General features: G+C 37.9%; 4 protein-coding genes across 10 annotated transcripts; 1 reads left to right on the top strand and 3 right to left on the bottom strand.

Moving 5' to 3' along the window:
* Positions 1 to 301: 301 nt before the first annotated feature.
* On the bottom strand, positions 302 to 688 carry LOC122651187 (RNA-binding protein 12-like). Its single transcript, XM_043844501.1, has one exon. The coding sequence runs from the start codon at positions 686 to 688 to the stop codon at positions 302 to 304; it is 387 nt and encodes a 128-aa protein (XP_043700436.1).
* Positions 689 to 11349: 10661 nt separating this feature from the next.
* On the top strand, positions 11350 to 13819 carry LOC122652161 (oxygen-evolving enhancer protein 2-1, chloroplastic). Of its 2 annotated transcripts, none has more exons than XM_043845835.1 (4): positions 11350 to 11633; positions 11734 to 11966; positions 12995 to 13045; positions 13520 to 13819. In XM_043845835.1, the coding sequence occupies exons 1-4, from the start codon at positions 11387 to 11389 to the stop codon at positions 13778 to 13780; spliced, it is 792 nt and encodes a 263-aa protein (XP_043701770.1). In that variant the 5' UTR covers positions 11350 to 11386; the 3' UTR covers positions 13781 to 13819. The 2 variants fall into 2 exon arrangements, with proteins under 2 accessions (XP_043701770.1, XP_043701771.1); XM_043845836.1 differs by having other exon boundaries at positions 11523 to 11640.
* Positions 13820 to 15301: 1482 nt separating this feature from the next.
* Positions 15302 to 15879, bottom strand: LOC122652715 (protein PELPK1-like). Of its 3 annotated transcripts, none has more exons than XM_043846539.1 (2): positions 15542 to 15879; positions 15302 to 15487 (listed from the first exon to the last, which is right to left on the bottom strand). In XM_043846539.1, the coding sequence occupies exons 1-2, from the start codon at positions 15830 to 15832 to the stop codon at positions 15302 to 15304; spliced, it is 477 nt and encodes a 158-aa protein (XP_043702474.1). In that variant the 5' UTR covers positions 15833 to 15879. The 3 variants fall into 3 exon arrangements, with proteins under 3 accessions (XP_043702474.1, XP_043702473.1, XP_043702472.1); XM_043846538.1 differs by having other exon boundaries at positions 15302 to 15475; positions 15530 to 15878; XM_043846537.1 differs by having other exon boundaries at positions 15302 to 15479; positions 15534 to 15878.
* A 1474-nt stretch (positions 15880 to 17353) lies between these two features.
* Positions 17354 to 24141, bottom strand: LOC122652285. 4 transcript variants are annotated; one of them, XR_006331578.1, is made up of 5 exons: positions 23827 to 24141; positions 21911 to 22075; positions 19994 to 20047; positions 19068 to 19165; positions 18829 to 18873 (listed from the first exon to the last, which is right to left on the bottom strand). XR_006331578.1 is itself a non-coding variant. In XM_043845987.1 (4 exons), exons 1-3 carry the CDS (start codon positions 24137 to 24139, stop codon positions 20013 to 20015), a joined length of 513 nt encoding a protein of 170 aa, XP_043701922.1. In that variant the 5' UTR covers positions 24140 to 24141; the 3' UTR covers positions 17354 to 17453; positions 19994 to 20012. The 4 variants fall into 4 exon arrangements, 2 of the variants coding, with proteins under 2 accessions (XP_043701922.1, XP_043701921.1); XR_006331579.1 differs by having other exon boundaries at positions 19068 to 19159; XM_043845987.1 differs by lacking the exons at positions 18829 to 18873; positions 19068 to 19165 and adding an exon at positions 17354 to 17453.
* Between the last annotated feature and the right edge of the window lie 913 nt (positions 24142 to 25054).

The following is a 25054-nucleotide window of genomic DNA, read 5'->3' as shown; positions in this document are numbered from 1 at the left end:
TTTCACTACAAATTACAATATGAGGCCAACAAGTACACAATCCATGGAAAATGGCATTAAAAAAATAGTACACAATCAAGACCCGGAAAGACAAATGGATAATAATTAATAAAGCACACACTCACACCCTAACAAAATACTCCATATATATATATAATACCATAGTAGACCAAATATATAGTCCAATATTACTACTGCCTCCTCACAATCAAGAGCTTCTCAAAAATATAATTCTACCACCAACTGATGCAATTAAGGCTTGTCTTGAGAGGAGCTAGTATCGACTTGCTGCATGAAGATCTCAAGGACTAGTAGTTGAAGTAGAAGGAGGTGGGGACAAGAAAGGGAGAAATGGGATTATGGTTGAAATAGATGGGATATTTGGAATGGAAGGGATGGTGGGCATTGGTGGCATTGTGACCTTAGGAATTGAAGGGATTGTAGGCATGGTAGGGATGGTTGGCATTCCAGTAGGTAGCGGCGGCAATGTTGCCTTAGGCAAAGGTGGCACTTGGGTAGTTGGCAATGGTGGTGGCAATGTTGGTTTTGGCATTGAAGGGATGGTAGGTAGAGCCGGTGCAGGAGGCACGGTTTGAAGTAGATTGCGAGCAGCGAAGCAGGTATCAATGCTTTGAAGAGAAAGAAGCATTACTGTAACCACAAAAATGAAGAAAGTCTTGGAAGCCATGGCTGTAAAGAAACAATTAGGCCTTAATTGGAGAAGATGATCGATAGTACAATAGAGGAATTAAGCTAGAATATACTTAGTTGAATGAAGAGGAGCAAAGCTGAGTGGGTATATATAGAGGGAAATGGGTCTAGGGTTAGTGGGGTTTGAGTTCCATGGGTCGTTTGGAAATTAATGGTGTGAGGTAGATGTTTATTGTCGTCGTTAGGTTACCTCTCCTTACCCACACATTGCAAAGGCTGTCAAATGGAATTCTAAATTGGGAAAGAATATCACTGTAGTAGATACCACTACCCATCCCTTTCACCAAATCTTTCTCTCTCTCTCTCTCTCTCATATATATTCTCTATAAGATGAAATGACATCTATTATCATTTGGTTGGTTAGCTAAGTTGCACAATGGGCCAATGAGCCGTGAGAGTACCCATAATGCCCAAAGATAAGAGGACCTTAGGTATTAGGGTTGGAGCAATATTAGCTTTAGGATTGGTGGACCTTATGGAGACTTGTATATATACTTATTTTTGGGCAAGTGTCATCTTGATATGTTTGAACATTTTTCTGGGATTAGACAATAGATTGCCTAAAATCTCAAAATAATATTTGGAGTGTAAGGACTCATACCTAACTTAAAAGATGATATGTCACTTATATCTTATATAGCATGAAATTATTTCAAGGGATAAATTAAGTTATTTGTACTGGGGCACAGGATGCACGTAGACACATGAGGTTGGGTGAAATGATCGACCCGCCTCCCTAAATGATCGAAATCCCACCCTTGTCTCGCCCCATGTGTCTAGGCACAACCTATACCCAGATGACTCTCTCTTAGTAGTCTAAATTTTTTTTGGTGAAAAACATGTCTACTTGGTTGTGTTTCCTACGCCCTCTCATAGAGTATCATGAGATAACGCATCTACCCCCTATGCTAGATACCCACGCACGCTCACCCATTGGCCCAAATGCTTGTGTAGAGATCTCTTGTCCATGTTTTTTTTTTTTTGTATACTTATTTTTATCATGTGGTAAATCCTATCAGGTTCTTACCACAAAAAAAAAAAAAAAAAATCTCATCAAATTGAAACTTGACATGTGAGCAATCGACCTTGGATTCTACTTGTCAACTACACTTGGTCTCCTTAAACATGCCATGTGGCAAAAAATGAGTGTAATCAAAGTAGGATAAATCTTTACCCAAAAAAAAGAGAGGGATAAATCAAGAAACCCTTACCAAAACTTTATATTCACTTTTTACCACTTCACAAGCTGAGAGGTCCTCCATTGCATGATTGCATACACCACGTCACCACATCACATAATAATGTTTTAAAAACCGGGGACCAAATCAGTTGGATCCACTGATTTGACCAGTTGAGATGGACCGATCCTTGGAAACTAAAGTTAAGCGATTTGATATTCTCCGATCCACTTAGATTGGATTATAAAAATATAATTAAATAATAATTTATAATTAATTTTTTATAATATTAAAGAAAAAAAATTGCTATACTACCATTGTAATTCTTTTTATATCTTCCCCACATAATAAGTAGTGGGACTCACACTAACATTTCTCACTTCTATTTTGATCATTTGGACCTCATGTAGTGGACTCATAAGGATGATCATTTTTCAACCCCTTATTGGTTGTAATGTGCAAATTCCTTCTTACTTTGTTCTCGTAGAAACCCTCTCCCAATATTAAAATAACTCTATCAATTCACAGAAATGATAGATATAATCTTACTGTCTCCAGACTCACTACTCTCCATTCTCCATAAGGAATATAAATAGATAATCAAAATTTTATGGGAGAAAGAATGCTCTCTGGTGCGCTGCTCTTGCTCCCAAACACAGGGGACGGGTGAAAATGACTACCACGCTCCCATGAAAAGGCGGAATTTCCCAAGGGCACGATGATCATTTTCCCCACCCCTGTGGGCGCAGAGGCAGTGTATGCATCCAAATAGCGTTCTATTTCCCAAAATTTATATATTCGATTTGTATTTATATCAAATTACATACAAATCCATTTAGGCGAATCCATTTTAAAAAAAACGGTTTCCAGAAACTATCTGAATCCGTTCTAAAACTAAACGGAAGTGGATACGAATAACGTTTTTTTCGAACCAAATTCGATCGGTTTACCTCCTAATCGTGACTCGGGTCGGGACTAATGGAGTCATCTCTGAAATAGATTTCCTCCCTCTGAGGTTCTGACCGACAATCAGTAGTCCGTTAGTTCTGGTTTGAAACCCTGTTCGTAAAGCCGCAAAATTATTTGCAGAAGAATTCTTATCCTCAGTTCTTGTGTTCAATCATAGTCTCCTCATTATTCCCATTGATTATTAGCAAAGAACTCAATCGTTCTTCCTTCCCGCCTTAGATTGTGGTACGTATAATTTTTTCCAAAGATTCTCAGATTATCATTTTCGCTTTTTGGATTGGTATTTAATCTATTTTTTTGGGTGATGTGGTTGTGTATTTTTGGGGAATTCTTAATATAGGACTCCAGTTGTTTTTCTGGGATGAGATGTTACTCTTTTAATTAATTTTTTTTCGGGTTCATTTAGGAATCAGCATACCTTTTTGTATTTCCCCAAGTTGTTGGTTTAAGAGTCTCGAGTCAAGACTATTTGGTCTTGGTGGCACTTTCAGAAGTTCAGGAATGGTAAGTTGTCTGAATTTTTGGTTAAAACCATAGATACTGATATAGGTGCTCAATGCTTCTCGTTATGTTTGTACTATAATGGCCTCATTCTACTTTCTTGATGGAATTTTTCTCAACTTTCAGCGTGCCCCCTTATTCTTTCAATTTCTTCTTCTCAAATGAAAATTTGAGGTAATTACCTTTCTTATGGTTGTCTGTATGGTTACATTTGCATTCATGACATATCCTTCTAGAAAGATATTTTGGATTTCTTCTGTAACATGGAGAACTTGTCATGGCATGTGGTATTGGTGATATTCTGTTCTGTTTTTTTTTAAAACCCCAAAAAAAGTTCAATTGTTTGTGCTCTAAGCTAGATTCATCAATTGCAATGCCCCCTTTGTTAAAGTAGCTATTCACTTTGTTTATAGACTTTTGAGATAGCATGCTATCTATTATTTATACTTCATTACCCGGTATAATTTAGGATGGGTAAAATGTAAAGCTAGAAGCTTAATTTTCAGCTGCAAGTGTTGGTTATTTTGTGGTAGGCATGGCAGGATTCTAGTGACGGAAATGTTCGGATGTAATTCAGTTTGGTCATATAAAAAAATACATTGATAAATTTGGCACCTATACAAATTTGATATCTTTATATTTATTTCAATTAATAATATTTTTTAAAGGGATCACAGGGCGGGAAAGGGTATCAGGAGGGTATTTTGGAACATACTAAAACCCTAGGAGGGCTTTGTGAACCCTAGGATGGTGGGTGAACCATCCTCTATGGGTAGAGGGAAACTTAATCCTTTTTTAAAATACAAATATTTGAAAAATACTTCATTTGAAGAATTTATCCAAAACACTGTATGACACTGGAATATTTGCAAATTACTTGTGAATTTACCAACATATAGATTATTGGTGTGACAGTCCAACAAAGGAAAATCAGAAGAATATTGGGAATGAAGTGAAGTCTTTTTTTAAGAATTAGGTAGGTGATTTGGAGAATCTCAATCTTCAACACGTTCCATTTGTATGTTTTATTCCTAATTTTTGCTACATGGAGATTGTGTAATCATTTCTGAGTGGTGAGGAGTTTTTTTGAATTCTCTTATAAATGAGGTCTAGTCATATGGGATAGTATGGGTCAGTTTGAATAGGAAAGCATGAGTTTTGTTGGTCGTAGGAAGGATACCTATTTTCTTTTCTTTTTTGTTTTAAGTTTTGGAGTCAAAATAGGATTTCATAAGTAGGGAACCTAGTTTGAGAGTGCTTTCTATTCGTGACAGAATGTTGATCTATATATACAGGTTGGGTTGGATAGACAGACTAGGGTAACTGTTTTATGGATCGAGAATTGAAGGAAGGGATTCTTTATTGGTAGCCATGGTCTGATGCAGAAGCTAGATACCAGCAGCAGTACTAGAGGAAGAGGAAGACGAAGAAGAAGAGACCCAGTTAATCTTGTGGTTCCAGATTTCTATGCCTAGTCTATTGTGGGGTTCTGTTTTTAGTTTTCTTTTCCTTTTCTGATTGTTATTAGTTGCTATTAGTCAGGCTGGATCAGGACCTGTTAATTCCAGTCCTGTTTTGGTTCTGTTTTCATTGTTATTTTGGAGTCCTTGTTAGTTTTGGGATACTTTAATAGCTGGTCAATTGGAGATGTTTGAAGTCTGTTCTGCTTTTGTTTTCTTTTCCTTTTCAGGTCAGGAGTTCTTGAATCTTTCCTACGTCAGTCATGTCTGCGTTTCAAAATTATTATAAGTAGATGTAAAGGCCTCTAATGTAGTCCTAGATTGGTAGAAGACCAACTAGGAGCCAATCAACCAGGATCTGTTATGAACAGGTGAATCGGCTAGATCAAAAATAGGGTTTTTGGTGAAATTAGGGTCAGGGTTTGATGTAAGGGTTATGTCAAGTCAAGGTAGGGGAGTCTATCAGTAAAGGTCCTGAGATATTTTGATGGATGGAAGTGTGTAAATTTGAATAAGCAGCAAGTTAGGGTTAGGGTTTCAGGTTTTGGAAAAGAGGAAAAGATGGATTTCTAGGGTTTGGCTGGACGGAAGTTAACCAAACTTGAATGGTTTTCTTAGGAGGATATGAGGGATAATCGGTCAGATTTGTAGACTGTTCTGACGGTTGGTTTGGGCTGGGCAGAAATTAGGGTTTATGGGGTTTTAATAGAAGTGGGGTTTTCTAGGGTTTGAGTGGGAAGATGGGGCTAATCTTTGGATCGAGTTTCCCAATATGGCAGGGGAGTAATCGATCCAAATATGACAGGTTTTGGCAGGCTGGTTAGGTCTGTGGAGATTTTAGGTTATGAGAAATTGAAAATAGAAAAGGGGGAAAGCTAGGGTTTGGGGCTGTAGAGGATTAGAAATAGAATTGGGGAATGGGGAGTGTTTCAGACTTACTTGTAATGGCAGAATGTGATCGGCAGCAGCTTATTGATGGAGGAACTTGAATAAAAATCGAATCTTTGACTGAAACTAGAAAGTAGAACTTTAAGAGAATCACCCGGGCTTCACACTGCAAAGTGGTGTCAATTGGATCAAACACCAATCCTACCAGTCTTGATCATACACAAGACAATCTTCAGCAATGAAGAACAAGTTCCAGAGCCGCAGCTCAAAAGAGATGTTTTTTTAAAAATTCGGAGGTGAGAATAACCCCCCCCCATCGAATTGTTTTAATAGTGGCCATAGGCCATATTCCTAATCAGTCTAGGAGTGTAAAAGCTCCTAGCCGACTCTAATTACACTTCACAACCTCTCTCAAATTCGTGGAGAGCTGTGGACCCAACGTATAATGAAAGAAAAGAAAAGAAGCGTGACTCAAGTCACTTAAATTGAACCGCTAGTTCAAGCTAGTTTTGGACCAGTTCAAGTTAAAACACTAAAACATGAAAATAAACTAAGTATAGAGCTAATCTCGTATGCAACCTATGTACCCCTACTTTAGGTCCATAAAAGTGACCATTACATTGAAAACCCATGGGACCAAAGGCCCAACATGTTGTGTGATCAGCTTATTCCTTTAAAACTTAAAAGGAAAATTTTATAAGGCAATCATACAACAGGATATGATGTATGGTACGGAATGTTGGGCAGTTAAGAAGCATCATATAGATAAACTCAATGTAACGGAGATGAAGATGTTGAGATGGATGGGTAGCAAAACTAGGAGAATAAAGTAAGGAATTGTCATATTAGAGCTGATTTGGGAGTAGCTCCAATACATGATAAGCTACTAGAAAGTCATTTGAGGTGGCATGGCCATGTTCAACGGAGGCCTTTGGATGCTCAAGTACGGAGAAGTGATTTGATTCAGATTGAAGGAACTAAAAGAGTAAGGGGCAGACCTAAAATGGCCTTAGGAAAAGTGGTGAGGAAAGACATGCAGAGCTTAGGCCTCGTGTCAAGTATGACCTCAAATAGAGTTGATTGGAGGGCAATGATCCATGTAGCTGATCTCATTTAGTTGGTGTAAGGCTGAGTTGTTGTTGTTGGAATTTGGAAGAAAATTAACTCCTCAGTTTCTGAAGGAGCATTACTGGCTTTTAGATGTGTTCAACTTTTCAGTTGGATTTTATATGTGTTAAACTGTTTTTGAACTTCCTTAGACTGATTAGCAGCCGGCCTCTTGTCAGGAGTACATAACTGGTTTAGTGGTTTTGATCCTTATCTCCTGCAGGAAACATAATGTTGAACACAATTGACTTACCTGAACAGCATCCTGCAGTGCCTCTTCAACTAACATAACCATTGTCGTGAGGAACAAAAACCCTCATTCCGTTATCATCGATAGGGGCCACAGCTGACTCCCACTCATTTGATATGTTAGTCCATTTCTAGAGCTTGAGCCTCAACTTTTGGCACTAGAGGGTTGTTTTTGGGTAGATCCGGAGGCTTGGCCTCAGAATTCTGAGCCCCTACAGCTTCGGATCTGTGAATCCTGGACGAAAGGAACCACCACCAGTGGAGAAAGAACTTTAGTAGCTACCAACACTTCACTGCTGCCTGAATGATCAAGATTCCCATTATACACATCCCTGTAATGACAACTCAAGCCTATATCATGTGGCAAGTTTTGTAGGCTGTTTCAATCACTATGGATGCTGATGAAGTCACAAAGTCGAAGAGCAAGAGCTTCCACTTATTAGCTAAATCGCCATAGTTTTTCTTCTAGGTTCTTAGACTTAGAGATGGGAAGGTCACATTCACCCACCAGTCTTAAATTGAAGAGCTGGACCCAAAATTCCCTCAGCCTCCCTTAGATTAGCATTATTTGGGGATTAGTTGGGGTTGCATAGCCAACCAACAATAAGCCTGATTCGATAAGTCGCCTCTCTAAGATGGATGGCACATGCTCACCACCCATATGTCCCACTTCAACCCATAGTAATTTCAATCTTAAATTTATATCAAAGCTATATCCCGTATTCCAGTCCTACCCGATTGCTAGCCTCATCATCATCTTGGATGCTGATCATCATACCCAGCTCTAACATTACCGACATCATCCTGAACATATCTTTACTGAACTCCAACACTTCCACCATCATCTTCAACCTAACCATTAATAGCAGCATTATCAACTAAAAGCAACCAACAAGCATCCTCTCCTTCAACTAGTGTGCATAAATCCTACTGTTACATTTAAAAACTATATCAATGGTTTTAGGGATAGAGTCAATGCTCTATACTACCCAAAAGAAAAACTATAAATTCCCCACATCTATTGCCATGCGCTTTGAAGATAGCATCAACAACCACTACCAGGGTTAGAATCCTTGAAGTATTTGCTTTAAAACCATGGAGAGATCAAGCTTGAGGATGACCTCAAATTGAAGGGCAAAGAAACCACCTACAACTCTCCTGACACTTGAATCATGTGCCAGTCTCCTCACATTTAGCTATTTTCCACCTATAAATGGAAGGACCAGTAGCATTAAAGCTTAGGAGCAGCTACAAGCTGTTCAAGTCATTGCCAATATACTTAACCCCAATTAAAATTGAAGGGATGGTCAATGAAGGAAGAGAACCAAGCCCCTCCTCTATTGATTCAAGATTTGAACGTCTCTCTACTAATAGCATTTCTTGTATTAAGTCTTGTTCTATCAACAGAACATTGTTGAAGGTCCTGTCCCACAAACCTCTCTTGAATGATGCATCTTCGTTTCTTCTTGCTTTTGAATGGAGTCATCATTTATTACCAATAAGAGGCAGAGTGGCGAAAAAAAGCCGCTTTAGATATGTTATTGGCATTGAATATCCTTAAAATGTTTATGAAGTGTTTTCATTATGAGAGCAATATGTTTTGTTGATTCTGATATTTGCTACTGTAAAGTTACTCTCTCCTTTTCTGTGCTGGTTGGGTTTTTCATACCTGCTAATTATTCATTTTTCAATACTAATAAATAATAACACTGGCTGTTATGTCCTATTGCAGGGAATTGAACTCACAAATCTACAAGCTAGTAATGCTAATCAGCTGGGTAGTGGTACTTAAGACTTGAACCACCATAGATGTTGTTAATGCAAATCAGCTTGGCAGTGGTACTTAAGACTTAAAGAGTACCTACTTCTCTGAAACAGGAACATTCTCAAAAAATCAAGAGGACTGGATCCACTGTAGAGGTTGTCTCTGTATCCCAGTTCTAGGCAGGCAAAATACAGTTGGTTTTAGACACTTCAAGTAAGTGAAATATGAGGGCAGAATGTAAGTTGACAAAGGGACAATTTCCTTTCTTATCATTCAATAATAGCACAACTGGTATAAACATGCTAGGTCACTTCTAACCATTGAGAAAATCACTACAAAATGGCTAAAACAGTAGCTATTCTTAACATTATATACCTCCTCACTACTTGGGCCATCCACAAATTGAGTCATACTTGGTTATTAATAAAAGAAAACAAGCCTCTTAATATTTGTAGTTAAAAATTTGATCAGTAAGAGAGAGTTGTCACATAGATATCTATATTAAAGTAATAAAACTGAAATATATTACAAAATACTGCTACATACCTCAATGAGTGGACTATCAAAAGTTTTTCCCATATCAAAACCTTGTAGTGGTGTGAACTCTATATATCTAGAGACATAATCCTCCTAAACCTTCTATCCTCTCTGTTCTAATCATCACTCAACCCCTTCCCATCTTACAAGGGAAGGCAAGTAGGCAATCCCCTAATAAAAAATAATATTATGCTGCCGGCGCAACAGACTTTCCATCATCATCGTCATCGTCGTCATCGTCGTCATCATTTTCTTCATAAATACAAGCACGACGAATCACCTTTTCGTCGTCGATGATGACCGTAGTGAAACCAAGTTTTTTATTGGGAACCACCATTCTTGTGATGTTTAAATGAAGAACCAGGAGGAACTACCAGTAACAACACAATGCCATCCTTTATATATACATGAAAAATTGTGGAATATATTAGGTGTACATTCTTTATCCTGAATTGCATTTAAGCTGCTCAATTTTATTTGCATTTTTTTCATATTCAGAAGCAGAGCTCCTCTCCATACATTTATATGGGCCCCTCACTTTTAAGGTTTGCTCATGGAGATTGTTTGCCTTACACATTCCGCGTGTGGAAGCAACAGTTCATGCACACTCTCAGGTTCCCTTGTCACGTGTAGGTCACATTCCATTTAGGATTGTTGAAACAATCATAGTCCCACTGTTTAAGGTTCAAAAGTATGTGAAACTATTACAACATTTGGTCCAGAACATGCCCTGTTGCATCTATTTATGGACTTCTTTGCTAGGCTTGTGTTGCTGTTGGTAGATTGTAGCTCCAAAATTTTAAGCCCAATGAAGCCTTAACGTCCACAATGCGTAAGCCCAATGAGCTCTTTGGGTTTTAAGCCCAATGAGCTCTTTGGGTCTTTAGGACTTGCCCTGGGCCCAGTATTGAACTGACAGACCAACCGATAAAGAAACCGATATTATGTTTTGGGGTATGTCACGTTTCATAAATGTTATGTTTGGATATTTTCCCATAAAAAATTCTTGACTCATTACCGAACTCCTATCAAATTCAATAATTTAATAAATAAGCACATCAATGATTTAGACTAGTCACTTAGAGATAAGAACACATATCCCCCAAGTACCGTCCTAAGGCTCTCTAGGGCAATCACATGGAATTCACTCCTCATGTGGGTCCCATAGTGGATTCCAGGTGAGTGGCCCTGGAGGGCTTTGGATGGTACTTGTATAAAGACATGATCCGGTCTCATCCTGCAAACCCCTCTCTCCAAAGAGAGTTTCTTCCTTGTGCACTTGCACAAAATAGGTACGTCCAGAATTTAAACAGAGTATACTTCATGAGTGCGTGACTTGTATGGATCAAGTATTGATATCGTATCAGTTGATACATATTGGTATTGTAGGTACTCAATAATGACACGATACCATATGCTTTTGATATCTAAATCGTATCAATATACTATCAATGGTGATCGATCCAATCACCAATACCGATACATATAATGCTATAACCCTGTCTGTGAGTGGCATAGACTCATAGTGATTGCATTGCAATCATGGTTTGAGGAATCGATATTGAATTGGTTGGATCCGTCGATCTATATCAATATTGATAAAGATCGATACCGATTTCTACCTGATTTCGTATCCATGGTTCAATATGGAACAGAGGTAAATATGTTAGATCCAGACCGATATAGGCTGTTTGGATTGATATTGGTCGAAATCGATCTCGATATCAAAATTTTAAAAAATTTAAATTTGGTGCCACGTGACACCACTCGATATCAAGATCTGTAGTGGCATAGGCTCATGGAGATTGCACTAGAACTAAAAATAATGTAGTGCCACGTGGCACCACTCATATCCAAACCTCTATAACCTTATCCACTTCGACATCCAAAATCCAAAACCATCCAATCGCCTTTACAAGAACACTAGCAGTCCAACTATTAGCTAAGAACATAAAATTAAAGAAAGAAGAGACCCTCCAGACTCAAGAAAGAGAGAGAGAGAGAGAAGGTGAATCAAAGCAATGGCGTCCGCTTCATGTTTCCTTCACCACCATGCACTCACCACTCCCACTGCCGCTAGATCCTCATCACAGCGCCATGTGTCAATAATCAAACCTACCCAGCTGGTCTGTAGGGCCCAAAACCAGCCAATCCAGGATGAAGAAAACAATGCCGCCGTCTCCCGCCGGTTGGCTCTCACAGTCCTCATCGGTGCTGCAGCCGTCGGTACTAAGGTTTCGCCGGCCGATGCCGCCTACGGAGAAGCCGGTAATTTGTAAAATTTGATTCTTTACATTACTGAACTAAATAATTTTTATGATAAATGCCCTCATCAGTAGTATCTAAATGGGATTTGCTTAAATTGCAGCCAATGTGTTTGGTAAACCGAAGACAAACACCGATTTCTTGCCATACAATGGAAATGGATTTAAGATTCTGATTCCAGCGAAATGGAACCCTAGCAAGGAGGTTGAATACCCAGGTCAGGTTCTCAGATACGAAGATAACTTCGATACCATCAGCAATCTTTCTGTCATGGTCCAACCAACCGATAAGAAGTCCATCACAGACTTTGGTTCACCGGAGGAATTTCTCTCTAAGGTAATTTCGCATTTAATTTCTATTTTTTTTATTAACTCCAGGAATTTTGCAAAAATCCAAGGTTAGAACCATCATGAATTCAGGATTATTCTTGCTGCGTATGAGACTTGTGTCAGACTCTGAAAACATTTATATAGAAGGGTAATTTTCAGAAAAGGGTTTTCCTATCCCTATACTATTTTAATTGGGGTGTTAGAGTGGAGAGAGAATGTCAGTTTGGAATCCAAATAATCCACGTGGTGAGGATGTGGCAAAATCCTGAATGATGGCAATTCTGAATGTTTGATTCTATATGGGCCAGATGTTGAGTTTTAAACTCAAAGCAACCATTTACTCTCAAGTGCATTGACATAAGTTCTTATGTATGTCTATGCATCACTATTGTGCACTCCACAGTCCTAAATTTTCAAAACTCTATTTTGTCACTTGCTTAACTCTGTTTAACCCCCCCCCCCCCCCCTCCAAAAAAAAAAAAAAACTTTGTTTAGGTTGAAAGTAGACAGGTAAGTAAGGGGCCTAGGAGGTTTGTCTATCAACAAAATTTGGATAATATCGAACATGCCACATGGTAGATATTTAGACCGATCAAATAAGCTTATCTAATCGAGCTGATCAGTGTAATTTAGGCTATGCAATTGGGGCTTGTTTGGTAATGAACTTCTCAGCTGTTTGTTACTCATTGAAATAGCAGAAACAGAGTTTTCTTAGGCCGCGTTTTGTATGCATGCATTCCAAGTCGATTTCACATTCTCGGATGATAAAAATAATTGTTTGTATTATTCGAGAATGCGGAATCAACTTAGAATACATTCCAAGAATGCATACCAAACACAGCCTAATGACTCTTGTTTACCTACTGGGTTTCTTAAAATTAATGTGTTAGCAAACTCTGTTTAAAGGTTCCATTGGGCAAAGGGATATTCACATGTTAACTGTGTTGCCAAACTTGTCTTTAGCTACATGTCCACAAAACAAACCTTGCAAGTGATATTAGCTAAAGATCTAAACTATGTTGTGACTTTGTGCAGGTGGACTATTTGCTGGGTAAACAAGCTTACTTCGGCAAAACTGTTTCCGAGGTAAAATTGCAAATGAGAAACCTCAAGCATGCTTTAACAATCCATCCCCCCCAACCACCACCACCCCAAGCAAAAAAAAACCCTGAAACATACAAGCTATGAATCATCACCCTTTTAACCATTTGCATTTAAATGCAAGGTTTCAAAGAACAAACATTACATTTGCTCCATGTATTTATCATACTTTAATGATAGTTTTAAGTTACTAGAACAAACTGGTTATTTCAACCAGTTAAACAAGACCAGGCCCTAGTCTAGTTAGTAAATCAATCAGCATAGAAAAATTATCTGCAACTAAAAATGATTTGAATTCAATAGTTATAGTTGTCAAGGTTTCGTAGGCGGGTGTGCCTTGGTCCCCTTGCTGGTGTTGCTTCTGTCCAGACCCACTCCAACGCCTTGGATAGCCTAGATGCCGTGATTGAATTATGATTATTTTTGTTCTTGTCCTTTGCTGTGCTTGAATCTTTTTAGGGTGGCTTTGACCCTGATGCTGTTGCCACCGCAAACATACTGGAGAGTTCGAGTTCGGTGATCAATGGTAAACCATATTACTTCCTGACCGTTTTGACAAGGACGGCGGACGGAGATGAAGGTGGCAAACACCAGGTAATTACGGCTACAGTGTCGGATGGGAAGCTCTACATATGCAAGGTGCAAGCCGGAGACAAGAGATGGTTCAAGGGAGCAAGGAAATTAGTTGAGAGTGCTGCAAGTTCTTTCAATGTTGCTTAGAGATAAAATGCGAGTATGTGTTGTATTATTTGTAAATGAACAAAAAATGCTACTAGGGGAAATTCTTGTTGTTAGCACAAGAGATTCTCAATGTGAGGGAATTGACTAGTTAGAGCTATAATGGATAGTTTTAATGGTGTGGATGGTTACTTATTGCACAACTGCTATAGATGATTAAGCCATGGTCACTTTGTTGAAACTAATGTGAAATCACAACTCTCGGTTTTAGTTAACTTCACCTCTCACACACCATGATATGACAAAATCATATCATCCAAACAGGTGTTTGAGATTTTAAACTTCTGGGATATCCTCTCGAGTTTGAAGATCTGAGATTTTAGTTGATTTTGTTCCATTGGTACCTCCTAGAGATTTTATTTCCACTCAAGTTGGTTATATTCATAATATACCATATTCCAAGTTAGCAGTTTATGGTTGAATGGTAAAATCTCATTGTTTTAGAAGTCAAACTGCATTAAACTGCTAATTAAGGAGCCAGATTCCTGTTTGATCTGGTTCAAAAAGGTTTTGAGTTTTGACTAGGTGAAAGCTAGCTTATTTAATAAAAAACAAAAAAAAAAATTTGATTTAGTTAGGAAACAAAATAAAAGACCTAGCAATTAGAAAGGAATGAAAATTGGCCAGTTCAACCTGGTTTGGAAGAAAATCATGAAAACTGACCGATTGAATGCACCTTTGCCCATGTGTGGTTTGGGGGTTACACCCTGGAGGTGCCCAGTCTTGGTCCAAACTCCAAACCAATCATCTGGTCAGGCAATATCTTTAAATTATGATTAAAACTGAAACTGAATTGGTGGGTACTGCAAATTGGCTCAATTTTAGAGATGAGAACCACATAAAAACCAACCAATAACAGACAACTCGCTGCTCTTAGTCAAGGACTCAAGGAGATAAGAAAATTCAAAACATAAATTATGTTTTTATGCCAAGGTGGGAAGATTCAGGTTATATTACATCTCTAGTCTAGCCATTTTTCTTTCCCAAACCAAGGCTGTGTTTGGTATGCATTCTGAAAATAGATTATGAACCAAGTGAGTAAATAGAGAAGAATCAGCTTTCAGAATGCATTTTAGACCTAAAATCTATTTGGAGAATGCATATCAAACACATCCCAAGTGCTTTTTACTTCACCAGCAACCTAAGGCAATCAACTGTTTTAACTAGTGACATACTAAGACCCCCCTTTCTTTGGGTCCACATCCATTGGTGGAATCTTGGCCATGGAGGTATTTGGGGGTAAGGCCAGCATTCTGCTCCTTCATTTGAATGTTGGCAAAAATAAACAAGGCTGTTTAAAGAGAAAATAAAGGCAGAAACTGAACTAAACCAAGATATTTGACTACAAGCTCATTTTGGCTGGTTACTATTTACTAAGGCAGACAGTCTAACCAAAAATTTCAATAGAAAGTACAGAACCCTTAACACAGTATAGCAAACAGCAGGCAACTACAACATAGAGACTAACTAATTAAAACCCAACCTTATTGAAGAACTTCAACCTTACAGAGGTGGTGGTGTAGAGAATGGAATACCAGGGATTGTAGGCAGTGAAGGAATTCCTGGCATTCCAAATGGAGGTGGAAGTGGAATTTGTGGGATTGTTGGTGGAAGTGGGAGTTGAGGAATTGGTGGTGGAAGTGGGAGTTGAGGAACTGGTGGGATCATTGGTGGAATTGGGAGTTGTGGAATTGGGGGTGGAAGTGGAAGTTGTGGGATTCGGGGTGGGAGTGGGAGTTGTGGGATTGAGGGTCCAAGTGGTATCAGTGGAAGAGGTGGCAGATCCAATTTTTCACCTTCAAACAACCTTGTGTGGATTTTACTGAACACTGTCTTCTCTTCTCCACCTTCATTTTCATTTCCGCTGTTCCCCTTCTTCTCTTCAATGGAATCCTTCAGTCCCCGAGCATCAGTAAGGGAAGCAAGATTGATGAGAAGAAACAACCCAAACAAGAAGATGAGCTTGAAGAACTGCTTAGAAGAAGCCATAGTCTGAGAGAGATGGAAAGAGGTTGTGGAGAGGTATGCATGCATTGCATAGCTCACACTTCTTATGGAACTTCATGTGATATAAAGATTCTGAAGGATTGTGTCACCCACTTGCTAGGATTTATATTTGTTTTAATCCAAGACTAGATAATGAATGTAGAAGATAGATTCGTATAAGCAAAGGTGTCATTAAATCTGCATATATGTTTGCAGGTGTCTTGATATTAAGCAGTGTCTACAGAGTTCTGAGACATTAAATGAAGAATTGAATAGATAAAGACTGTCCTAAGGCACACAGTCTCCAAAGAATATGATAGACGGTTAAATGTTCATGAGTTTGTAGAATGAAAGTTTTGTCTTTTCTCTGATTAATTCTCTACACATGTTTGCTCTGAACAGAAGGAAAAGCTTTGTGAATGGGACTTGGCCAGCGAAATGAGCCCCACGATGGCCTGAAGTCAGGGTGGATCTCAGTTTACACTTGCCACCCTAGGCACCATGTGAGTACATGGCCTAGATTAGATACATTAAAGCTGTGTTTGGTATGCATTGTAGGTCGATAATGTATTCCGAAATGATAAAAACAGTATTATTGACCTAGAATGTATTCCAAGATTAATGCATATCAAAACACAACATAAATTTTAGAGCTTAATCTAACCAAATGTCTTTGTATATCTTCTTATGATACGATATCAATACTGATAGAAAGTATAGGTAAAAAAAATTTGTTTTTGAATTTATGTACGGTACAGGCGACCAGTATGGTGTCACTGAAGTGCTACAAACCCGGCCCCACCCATGGCACGATATTGTCTATTTTGACATGTGGGTCTCACAACTTTACAACGTGTCATGCCAAATAATGAGGCCATAGCATATATGTGCATTACATATTTTCTGTGGTACTATATCCATGCTTTAACTGCGGATATATTTCCGATTAAAAAAACCATCCATTGCTCTGATACCAATGAAATGCCATGAAACCGACCCTATTGATGGCACGATATTATTAGCTTTTACAAGTAAGTCTCACGTCTTTAAAACATGTCATGCTAAGTAAAAAGGTCATAGCATATATGCGCATTCCATGGCATATCTCCTAATTGTGATTATTTTCTGTGGTACTACAACTATGGCCACCCATATTGATACCTGATATCTATGACCCTGGATGCATAGGTACGACGTGCTTATGGTTTTATCAGCAGCAATTTCAGATAAATGAGAAATCAATGACTGGGGATCTTGGAAATAAACAGTATCACCAAAACCCTCACAAATTATCGAAATGCGAAAAATTATCCAAAAATAAGGAAATGCAGATTTTCCTATTAAATCGTTACAGATCGAATCTTAATCCTGATCCTGGTAGGATAAGATTTCATTAACAGTGGCTGGATTAATCACACTGGAAATCATCAAAACCATAAAAATAAAAAAAAAGGACCAGTCTCTCTCCACACCCATAATCAGGTTAGGTCCTATCTACACACAACAAAAGTCCCACAATTTTAAGTGGCCACCACTTTGTTTTTGTGTGTATGGCCATGCTGATTTTTCTCCTACTGCAAGAATCTCTCCATTCTTATGCCACAATCACTTGCAACAAAATATAAGTCACGAAGGTGAAACATGCCATTTCCAACATTGGTCTCTAAACCTGATAATTTCATTTTCTAATATTAGATTGACAAGAAATTTAATCAAACTGAAACAATAACCTATGAGTAAAGAAATAAAGAAACGTGGCATGTCTATTAGGATCTAAATTTTGTGGGCAGGTTGACCCTTAAGTCCGTTGCTCACATGTCAAGTTCCAGCTCTGAAGGACTTTATCAAGTTGCACAATAGAGCTTTGAAAATCCAAGATTACATGGTAGAGTTCACAATAGCTCTCGGAATTGAGTCTGTGACCCAACCAGACCATCCACTATCTCTTCAATAGTTGGAATAGCACATAATTCCACCACATGGCAAAATTTTGTGGACCGTGAAGAGAAGCTTATCTTGAGAGGACCCTGAGGTGGCATTTTTTCCATAAAAAAAGGAAAACCCTTTTCTCTGATAAAATCTGAATAAAGAAAAGCTTTTGGTCATTCTTCTAGCTTAGCAAAGAGGGTGTGTTTCAGGTAAATCCTAAATAGGTATTTGTTTTCCATGTCAACTTTTCTTCTCCTCGCCCCCTCCATTACCATTTCCTTTTTCTTAGAAGGTCATGGCACATCTCATGCCAATGATATATGCAATTAACTCACAAAAAGGGGAAAAGGTTAAAAAGAAAGATTAAGAGGAGGAGGGCAACATATAGTTTAACCAATTCTGAAGTCTAATCTTGTATAATGTATTTAAAGAAAGAAATGAATATTAGGGTCCAGCAACCATGCAGCTATGCAGTCCAATGCCTGCATTGAACAATCTATGTATTGAAAAACTTATGCACTATAGTTGTTCTGTTTGGCTGACATATTATATGATCTGTTAGAAGCTAAGAAAAACATTAATTCCAATACACTGTTGGATACTTACCAAAGCTTTTGAAACTAAAATCCCTTCTACCAAAGCATGCTACACGCGAACCAACTCACTTTGAGTGTATCCTTCCCAAACAAATGGTCGGAGTAGCCCAAGTCATCACTATCATCACCACTCTGTGGTGCCACTGACAAAGAAGAGGTCTCTCCAGGGGGCACTACAGAGGGAAGAAGAGAGTCTCACATCTTTACTGAGATTAGGCAGTGCATGAGGAAGTACGTGCCATTTCAGAATATCCACAAATGCCGCCGCCTTGTTTCTTTCAATAAAGAACCGATCATTCCTGGCAATGTTAACAGTTGAATGAAACCTGAAACTTTAAGTTTGTTTTATTGAAACTGATTTGCACCTATCACTTGTTCTTCCCAACTCTCACATACCTTAACACCCCCCCAACACAGTCCAAATTCACAGCTTCTATCTTAGTCATTCTCGGGAATAATCAACAAGGTATAGTTGCTTGAAGCCTGGAACAATGCAAAAATCCTTCACCCATTTTTCCATTTCATCTCCTTCAAATCCACATGTAGCCTCAGTGCCACCACTGCCTGAATGTCAATTGCCGACAGTAACCCTCTCATCATTGCACTTGCCATATATATATATGTATAGAGAGAGAGAGAGAACAAAGTCCCTTAATCCATGCAAATTCTAAATGGGACGGAACCACTTTTTCAACTAGAGGAGGCAATGAATAGCATTTTTTCTCCTTTAAACTCTTTGAGAGAGAGAGAGAGTTCACCTTGAAGAACCAAATGAAACCAGAACCGGTGTTCGTGATTAGCGTTTTGGATTGCCTTGTCAAATGGACCAGACAAAGAGTGAGGATTGCATCTGCAACTCCTGAATTTGAGATCCGCTATTGAGTGATAGAATACAAGTTTTTTAATCAATGAAAAAATAAATTGACCTAACCGATTTGAACCCATCACAATCTCTTCCCTCTCTTTAAAATCAATCGATTGAGTCATCACTGACTGACCCAACAATGGCTCTTAAATTTGTGGAGAGAATTAATGATGTTGGATGGCCTGAAAAAAGCAAGTTGATATTGTCAGAAATTATAGGTAGTATCAAGAAATAATTAATAAGGAGAGAACTAAAAAGAACCAGGGATGAAGCACCCAGAGCAGGGAATTCAAATTTTACAAATCAAAAACCAAATCCTCTCAATAAACAATCAGGCAATAATATTTTAATTCAAAGGGAAAGAACTAACTTAACTGGCTTCCAAAGTATAGTAAACAACCCCTTAAAATAATTTAGTAAAGCAGACATTCAACTATTCTTAATTCCTAGACCAAATATAGATTTTTACACAAATTACTGCGTTAAATATGTAACATGGAAAAGGACGCTATGTATCGGTGTTCAACACCAGTACGAGGTGTTAAATATGGCATATACCCAAAAAAACTTGAAATGTAGACATGCCTGTATACACATACAACAATGACATTCTTCCTGTAGGCAACAACAGAGTTGCAACTATGATTATTTTTCTCTTCAAGCCATACATAAACGTTTTCTTTCTACAAGCAAGTTCACTCTCTATCCCACCCGTCTCCCTATTTCTTATACTTTTTTTATTTTCATTTTCAAAGAAAAATATATATAATGAGCATCTGTTAGTTTGGCAGAACCGTAATTAGTATCAGAGCCACATACCTGCAATACCCAGTAACTATTAATGTTGCCCAGCATTTTCTGCAGTTGCTTTTCCTGTAAACCAAGATTAAGCTTATAAACTACTCAGGAACAAGATTCAAGATAAGAATGTGAAGAAAGACTAAAAGAATTAGAAGGATTACAGGGCATAACAAAAAAAAATAGTGGATGAGGTCAAGAATTTTGATTAAAAAATAAAAAGGCTCTCCCCATGTCTAATCTATTATCTAAAAACTATATTTACGTTACAGATAATCCTTTAGATACATTTGCCCCATAGGGAAAATTAATCCAATATATTTATGTTACATGGGCACCATTACCAACCAGAAACACATAATGATGAAAAAAGGAAGTCAAAGGATAGATAGTAAATATCCACCCAAAAAAAAAGACGGAAAAAGAGGGGTTTGTAATTCCCTATGCCCAAGTATTTAGTCAACCAGATCACCAATTTCTTCCCCTCTATAATTGCTATTCAAGTCAGGTAAATTCCTCCCCAAAGTGTTATTCCAAGTACCTGTCATCATCTATGAAAGATGTAATGGCAAGACATAAACTTTAGAAGAGGTAAGTAATGTGGAAAGACATTCTACAGGGAAAGTTGATGTAAAGCCAATGACATCATACCTCACATGCACATCATCCATCATGAGATACCACATGCATCCACAAGACCCATACGTTCAAAACATGAAAGGTGGGACCCATATTATTGAAAGTCTGAATATCATCAGAACACCTAGGAATGTGCACTGTAAGTGTTGTATCACCTCCAAACCCACAAGCTTCCCAGATTTGCTCCTAAACTGTGCTACTATACGGAAATCAACATAATTTCTCCATACTAACTCGGAATTCGGTGATTTCAGTTGTGTTGCAAAGACGACTTGCCGCACTACAACTTTTTAGTTTATGCTGCTTTCTTCAGATTCTGTCAAGTGACTGTTCCAAATCGGCTCCAAGGTTAACCCATCCGTGTGCTCCTATGATGCAATTTCGGAAATTGATATGAACTAAAACTATGTTGCTTCCAGCCTCTGTCAAACATCCCCAAACACAATAAAACACTACCAAAACACCTCCAAACACTGCCAGACATGCCTAAAAGCCTCAGTAAACTATCCAACCTATGTCTGACTTGTTTGACGAATCCAACTAACCAGTACACTGCCAGTCTCCAGAAACGCTGCCAGAACACTTGCACATGTCAATACGGCCACCGGTACCAAAGCAAATTGTATCACTGCCATGACTCTGCTCACTATGCCATCTGTGTGAGTGTGTTGCTCAACTGACTGTGTTGAAAACAATGACAACAACACAGTGGTATCAGGAATTTACTTGGTTGGATCTAGAAGCGGAGGTAGCATCCTCATACCCAAAGTTATAGGAATTCAAGGGTTAGGAAAGGAAGAAAATAGCACTGAACCTCCATGCATTACACCGGTCTCATTGCAACAGGTCATTCCAGAATGTTTGGCTCATAGGGCCCACAAGAGGAGCCTTTTAGGGTGGTATTTGTGTGAATAGATAGGGTTTGACAATTATATATTTTGATAAAAATGATCTTATTACATATAGATTAGTTGGGGAGATATGGTGTTGGTGATTCAAATTTAATTGTGTTACAGGGATAGTTTTGTAATTAAGGGGAACAATGTTATAGTGAGAATTTTTATTTGTTTCATGAAACAGCAGCCTTGTACCCATCCCCAATTAGTAGATAATAGTTGAGCTTTTCTTCTTCTTTTTTCGGCTTAGTTGAGTTGAGTTGAGTTGAGTTTAAGTTATGCACTTTATATATTGAAGGGAAAAGGAAATATAATATTATGTCCCAACACAGTAACACCATATTTTATCAGACAAAGTAGGATAAGAAAATGAAAAATGAAATTATAGAGAATAAAATGGTACCATGTGACAAGCCTGCAGATAGCATCCGATCTATATTATAAATACGCAGTTGTATCGATTTTAAAAGTGAGTTCAATGATGATACTCTCTTACGAACACCTGAAATTTTGGCTGCATGCTGCATGATGAATGGCAAGGGTGCATTTTCTAGTAATAGATCAAGCTCTGTAAACAAACAGAAAGTGACTATGTTAGATGAAGCACAATTATGTTTCAGCAACAGGAATGCTATACTAGTAAGACTCCCAGGAAAACCACAATGAAACAAGAGGTTGATCTTAAATGAAGCAAGAATGGCCAGCAAGATCATGAGCTAAAGAAACATTCACAATATATTCTAATTTGACTTTCAGACAAGCATCAATAGTGTCTAATCTCTCTGTAATCTATCCTGTTCTAGCCTGTAGTATGATCACCGCTGCTGTTTTAAAATCATTGGCTATAGTTTATGTGGCTGAGGTCAGGCCTATAGTAGTAAGAAGGAAAAACCTTTGCCAAAAGACAGAGCTTTAAGGAAAAGGAAGGATACAAAGTTTTAATAAAGATAATTCCGACATAAATTGAGTTTCCATTCCATTAGTTCTAGTTAAGCGGTCAACTAGATCACTAACATCTCTCAAAAATAAACATAACTGAACAAACATCTCACAATTTGATAGGATTATCATCAGAGTAACACACTGTGCTGTCAAAGTGGACTTACTAGAGAAGTCTCAACAGCATCTGCTGTGACTCTGTGAGGAGGATTGACCTCTAGTCCCCAGTCAACCTGCCTTCCCCTCACAGCTGCTCATATTTGGTCCTTTGATCCAGAGGACAACCTCAAGTTCAGCTTTGATAGATGGTTTTTGGGAAACCTGGGTGAATGAGCTGGTTCTGCCTGCAACCACATTGAGCAACTAGTAGATCTAGCCCACCTCATATTTGCAAATAGGAAGTCTGTTTATGGGGGACAGACAGCCAAAATATTTTAGCTTTGGTCAACACTAGAATCAGCAAGGGATCACAAAGGAAAACGCAAAGAATTTGGTTTTAAGTCCAAGAAGATATCTGAAAAGTGCAGTACCAATACAAAGACAACAAAAAAAAATACATGAATTTGATCAAATTTCCATTTCACCCGAAAACAGGCATTTTGACCGAAAGAGTAAAAGTTCAATCAAAATTCATTTATAAAAAAATGTAATTTTTTTTGCTCACTTTCTTTAAAAAAATTATTAGAAACTTGTTCTCCTACATAACTTGAGACATCCACATTGAAACAAATATTTCAGGGGATTGAAAGCAGACTGAATCCTTCTGCCCCATCTTTCAAGAAAAAAGCCCCTCCTGAAAAGCTACATGTAAGATGGAAATTATGGAAAGTAAATATTCATATCTACATAAAATATTTTCGGCCTCATTTCACTTAAAATTTATTCATGTATGGTTGTTAATTTTTTTGGCGTTAGTTTTTTTTCCTACATAATTTAATTTATTTTTTAACAATTAGCTATAAATTGTAAGATTAGAAATTACGATAAAAGAATTTGGAAATTGAAGCTATTTCACAGGAAATTATGCATATAATTAAAATACAAGAAAAGGGATTTTCTTATTGACACCCCTCAAAGTGTCAAATAATTTGTAACCTTATTTTTATTGTCCTTTTAGTATGGCTCACACTTTTTCTCCAATTTCTGGGTTTTCTCAATTATTATATAAGACCCAATTCATCAAATAAACAACCACAGAGAATAAAGTTAAAAAAAAGCCTCAAACATCTAATACAACACCAATTAAACGATTAAAAAAAAACAAAAAGAGAATCTTCAAAATTTGATCGAAATAACCAACATCCGGGAGCATCAAGATCAGAAACCCAAGCATGATAATCCATTTCACTGGTAAATAAATAACCAACCAAAGAAGAATACCTTTACTTAGTCGATCAATTTCGGAGCAGAGCTGATCTTGGCTTTTAACCGCATTTTCAGCTTTACAATCGAAATCCTTAATTAAGGACCCGAGCATAAAAGAGATCCTTTTAGTCAAAGCCTCTGAACTCTGAAGAATGAACTCAGATTCCACAACATTCGAAGTGGAGGAAGACGTGGAAGGCTCAGACTTGTCTTGACTGGAAACAACACCACTGTTATCTGTATCTAGGGTTTCTGAAGGCCGAGACTCCTCGGGAGATGGATCATCTCCCGCCAAAATTGGTATTGAAGAAAAAGAAGAAGAATTCATACTATTCGAATGAAGTTGGTTTTCACCTAGAAGGTTTGGTGAGAGAGAGAGTTTGTAGTTTTGTTTCAGGTAATGGCGTTAGGTTTTGGAAGGATTTTTTTTCCAAAGGATTAAAGCATTGTTTTTTCTGTTTTGTTGGGAATTGGGAGAGGAATGGGGAAGGGGTTAACAACGGTAAAAATGGTGCTGAATTTGGAATCCTCCAATCAGGTGATAGGAAAAGGAATATAAGGTTGTTTTGGGATATACAAAGGTTTGGATGTCAACTTAACAATGAATGTTGACTTACCAAATGCAAACTTAGGTGGGGAGGGATGATTGGAGTTCGGGGATTTGGGTCCTCTGCACATATCAACAGGTGAACGTACATGTGAGAGTCAATCATCTCTTCTAATTTTTCATTTACAAAGGGCGAAAAGGTTTTTATAAAAATAAAATTAAAATATGATTGATTCTAACCTCTTGGCAAATTTACAAGGGGAATGATCCATGGATTATTAACACGCTCGTATTATCTATGTAAAGCTTACATGGCAAATTTGGTCATGATTTAGAAAAACATATCTTTTCATCATCTCGAAAATTTTGAAGCCAAATTAAATCATTAGACCGGTTGGAAGTGTGTCCATCAAATTTATTTTTGATTGACTTAATTTTGATTAATTTCTATAATTATAATAGGCAATTGTTATTTACATACAAGGGCGCTGTTTTTTGGGTGGGATGCAGGGGCCACGTCGCACGTACTAACCAATGAGAGTGCACGTGATAGCACAAAAAGGGGTGGAATTTCTATCATACGGAGCATGGCGGTCATCCTACCCCTGTTGTGCGTGGGCGTGACCCCTGTGTCCCACACAGAAAACATTCTCCCTTACATATAATTTGACATATGATTAATCCAGGAAGGACCTT

Source organism: Telopea speciosissima, chromosome 2, assembly GCF_018873765.1.
Source record: "Telopea speciosissima isolate NSW1024214 ecotype Mountain lineage chromosome 2, Tspe_v1, whole genome shotgun sequence".
Classification (NCBI taxonomy): Eukaryota; Viridiplantae; Streptophyta; class Magnoliopsida; order Proteales; family Proteaceae; genus Telopea; species Telopea speciosissima.
The sequence above is the reverse complement of the archived record's forward strand: the minus strand, read 5'-3'. Positions and strand labels throughout refer to the sequence as shown.